Raw genomic sequence first — 4,637 nt, 5'->3', positions numbered from 1 at the left:
GTCCCCTTGGAGGCCTCCTGCCCCTGTGTGTCCTCTAGATTGTGAAGTCATAGCTGACCTTGTGAGACAGCAAAGGGCTTGGGAATTCTCATATCTGCTCCTGATTTCTACCCATTTCCCTTTTGTGCTATATGTGATGAGCTTTCTCTTCCTCTCTAGATTTCATTTTATTCGCAATTTGACTGCCATTTGAGATTAACTTGGGATTTACTCCTCTGGTTTTCTCTCATCCACATTTAATGGTGGGTTCAAAAGCTGTAGAACTGAGGTGCTGGAATCCACACTGTGTGATACCAGGTTTAACCATTCATCCTGCTTGTGCTTCAATTCCATCCTCTATAAAACTGGGACAGATAGAAATTCTTACCTTATTGGCTTTTGAGAGGATTCAAAGAGAAATTATGTGGTGCACTCTAAATTAACTCCTGTTAATCATTAAGATATGAGTGGATCCCTTTATCTGTTTGAAATGTGCTTGAAAAACAAATTTTTTTGACACCTCAGGTTAAAATCTCTCTTTACACCTCAAGCCATGCCCTCTTTCAATTTCACTTCATATACTCTTCTCACACAAAATCTCATCAAGAAGAAAATCTTACTGAGGATTTCCTGGGAGGGAATGGAGCAAGTTTATATTGCACACAGCTATAATCCTCCATAGTTATCCTCCTATTTCAAATACCTCTTTTCATTGACACTCACACCTAACCACATTCAGACCTTCCAGTTCTATACTGTTGAGAAATTCAGCTGAGGTACCAATCTGACATCCCCCGCCCCATGCAACAAAGGCCACTAGGTGATAAACAAAGCCACCAAGAATTCGCACTCCAAAGGTATATCAGTAGTCAACATCAGTTATTTGGTCACACAGAAGTAATCCTAACTACACCCAGTACTGCTTACATTGAGGATTATGATGAATGACATTTTCTTCATCTCATTATGTGTGTGTGAAGGTCTTTCCCTGGATTTTCACTTTTATTTTCCACTTAACCCACATCATCCTGCATTGTCAGGATTCTAGTTCATCTATTCTTTCCTTAAATAGATATTGAGGGCATGGGGGCCACACATAGGGTTCAGCACTGGGGGTTAAAAAGTGAGCCTGACACACTGAGCTCTTTCTATGACCAGCCATTCTCAGTCCTGCTTTAGCAGAAGGTCACATTTCCCACATGGCCATAAAGCCAGGTCTTCTTTCTCCTCCTTGAAGGAAACCATCTCTGTGATGGGGACATTATACTCACCTCTGTGTCTGCCTCAATTCCTGCACCTGAGAGAAATCTGCCCCAGGAGAGAATAGTGCTGGTCCCACTCTGAGGAAGTGTTCATATTATAGTACATTTCCTTGTCACTTAGGTTCAGGTCAGAGAGTTCAGGCTGTTAGACAATGACTACAGAATTTGAATCCATATTTCAGGCATCCCCAGCTGTTGATAGGTTATTTCACCTATGTAATCCTCTGTTTTCCTGTTCTTTAAAATGTAATCTCCTCATTGCAAGGTGGTCCTGATAATCTGAGCTGTTGCTGCAAGTGATCAAGTCTCTTTTGTGTTCCTAGGGGCACCACTGAAGTCATTAGGAGCCTGGATCCAACCATCACAGCCTGGAGCACAGAAGCCACACCTACCAATAGAAGTTATGAGTATTTTCCTCCACTTTGTCATGGGAATAATCTGATTCAAACAGTGTCCATCTTCATTGTTTGCCTGTTTGGGCTGGTAGGAAATGCATCTGTGATCTGGTTCTTGGGTTTTCGAATGCACAGAAATCCCTTTTATACCTACCTCCTAAATCTGGCTGTTGCTGACTTTCTCTTTCTCTGCTTGCATACCACTGCTACACTCTTGAATGTCATTGAAATCTTCCTTCCCATCAACATCCCTAGATATGGCATCCTAGGAACTGTGGCAACATTTTCCTACCTTGTAGACATGAACATGATCAGTGCTATTAGCACTGAGCGCTGCCTGTCAGTCCTGTGTCCCATTTGGTACCACTGCCATCGCCCAAGACGAACATCAGCTGTCATATGTGCCCTGCTCTGGGCCCTGTCCATGTTTCTGAGCATCCTAATATCAGTTGTTTGTAAAAATTCCAATATACTTGACCATATTTGTGACGAAGTTGAATTAACTATAACTGTATGGCTGGTTCTTTTATTTGTGGTTCTCTTAGTGTCTAGCCTGGCCCTGCTGGGTAGGATGCTCTGTGGATCCCAGAAGAAGTCTCTGACCAGACTGTATGTTACCATCCTGCTCACTGTGTTGGTTTTCTTTTTCTGTGGTCTGCCCTTTGGTTTCTCTCTATGCCTGTATTGGCTCATGAAGATTAACTACCATGTATTCATTTGCCTTGATCTGATTCCAATTGTTTTGTCCTGTGTTAACAGCTCTGCCAACCCCATCATTTACTTCTTCGTTGGCTCCTTTAGGTTGGGGTTGCAGGGGCAGAACTTGAAAATAGTGCTTGAGCGGGCTCTGCAGGACACTCCTGGGAAGGATGAAAGTGGAGGCAGCCTTTCCCAGGGAACCCTGGAGATGTCAGGCAGCAGAGTGGAGCAGGGATGAAGACCCTCTGCTCTGGTCCATCAGATGTGCCTACAAGAGCCAACAATGCCCAGACACACTGGACAGATATCCGCTCTCCTCTCAGCCTTTTGCCCTTGAAATTCTTGCATGTCATCCAATGGGTTTATGTTAACCTGTATTTTCTTCTTTATCTTATGAAAACCAATCTTATGTAAGAATGTCACAATGTATTTTTGCTATTTTCAATAAATGTCTCATCATATCTTCATTTAAATCTTTTTCCCTAATGCTTTTCTCCGACATATTAATTTCAATGGAAAAAAAAAGGTACTTGTACAAAATTACAAACCTGTTATTTTTGACCATTTTCTACCTGAACTTATAGGAAAAAAAATGATCTCCTATCTCTCTCTGCCTATGCTGTTAGCAATTAGTCTTGTGTTATGTGTTGGGACCTTGATGCAGATAGAAAGCTTGGTTATGAATGAGTGAGTCTGGTTCAGTAAATCTTGCTGAATTCTGTCAATTTTGAAGGCAGAGTCCCTACCTGCATAACAACAACTCAGGAAATTAGTTCATGAAAAGTCTTCTGCTACATTTGTCCACGGCATGGTGATAACTTGGCCTTGGGTTTTAGCAGATAAAATCATGACCTTTGCTCTTAAGTACTAGTAAGTGGTTATTTAGCTGTTTACTCTTCAAGTACTCAACCTAGAAACATGTTCCATAACCTGAAATCATGGCATGTGTAGGGACAGAGATCCTGAAATTGCTAGATTATACATTGCACAAGATTTGGAGTCAGGACACCTGAATTCTCAAGATGATCCCATGATTAAATTGGGAGACACGCTCACCCCAGATACCCTAAAGAGGTACTAAGTTTATTGAATAAGGAACTCTAAATCTTATGCCTTTTGTGAACTGGAATCTGTGTTTCAGAATAATATAGGGGCATATGATTCACTACGAATGTGGAAACAGCATTGTGAGACAGTCAGCCTGAGAAGTTGACAATATTTGACCTTTGACTTTTTGGCACCAGCTTGTTTTACTTCGCATGATAGTAAATGAACTTCCATGATAGTCCAGAACATCCACTTATTGGCAAATGCCATGAAGTCATTTTTCTTTATGGCTGCGTAGTAGTCCATTGTGTATATGTATTATGTTTTCTTTATCCATTCATCTGTTGAGGAGCACCTGGGTTACCTCCAAAACTTTACTATTGTGAATTGTGCTGCTATAAACATTGATGTTGCTGCATCTCTGTAGTATTCTGATTTTAAATCCATTGGATATATACTAAGAACTGGAAAATCTGGTCATTTGGTGGTTCCATTACCATTTTTGTGAGGAATCAGCATAGTGATATGAGAAAGCTATTCCCAGTAGTGGGGGTGGGGGAAATAAAATAAAGCTCAATGGAGTAGACAAAGGGGAATTAAGGGAAAGGATGAAGAATGGGATAGGAAAACACAGTGAAATGAATCTGACCTAACATTCCTATATACATATATGAATATACCACAATGAATATCAACATTGCATACATCCACAACACACTATTTTAAAAATATATATATAACCAAATAGTAGAAAGATCAGAAGAGTAGAGGAAAAGGAACAGGAGATGGGAAGAAGGGATGGGAAGGGGAAGAGTGGGACTTGATTAGAACAAATTATATTCCATGCATTCACAATTGTGTCAAAATGAATCCTGTTGTCATGCATAACTAAAAAAAAAAACAATAAAAAACAATCCATGTGTCTACTTATGGCTATAATCACAGTGAGCATGCATTCTTCAACCTATGTGGCAGGTACTTGCACTCAGTAGATCATGTGGTATATTATTCATACACCAAAGCTCACATTAAAAATAGTGTAATTTTTTCTTTCTTCTTTAGAAAACCATTGTACAGTTTTAAAAAATTATCTTCTTAGAGATCTGATATACTTGGCCTAATCATCCCAGCATGCAAACACAGACTTAGGTATAAGCGTGAAAGAAGATTTCATAAGTAAGTGTGTGTGTGGTGGCCAGTAGAGGGAGGTCTTCTTGAAATACTTGGAATTTGAACTGACAATTCTACAATTACC

General features: G+C 40.2%; 1 protein-coding gene across 1 annotated transcript; it reads left to right on the top strand.

Annotated features, from left to right (window-relative positions):
• The first annotated feature begins 1,763 nt into the window (after window positions 1-1,763).
• LOC143389657 (mas-related G-protein coupled receptor member X3-like) lies at window positions 1,764-2,573 on the top strand. The gene has a single exon (XM_077108588.1). The coding sequence runs from the start codon at window positions 1,764-1,766 to the stop codon at window positions 2,571-2,573; it is 810 nt and encodes a 269-aa protein (XP_076964703.1).
• Window positions 2,574-4,637: the final 2,064 nt, after the last annotated feature.

This window comes from Callospermophilus lateralis, chromosome 2 (genome assembly GCF_048772815.1).
Source record: "Callospermophilus lateralis isolate mCalLat2 chromosome 2, mCalLat2.hap1, whole genome shotgun sequence".
NCBI classification, from domain to species: domain Eukaryota; kingdom Metazoa; phylum Chordata; class Mammalia; order Rodentia; family Sciuridae; genus Callospermophilus; species Callospermophilus lateralis.
Note: the sequence above shows the minus strand (reverse complement) of the source record. Positions and strands in the feature narration are given on the sequence as shown.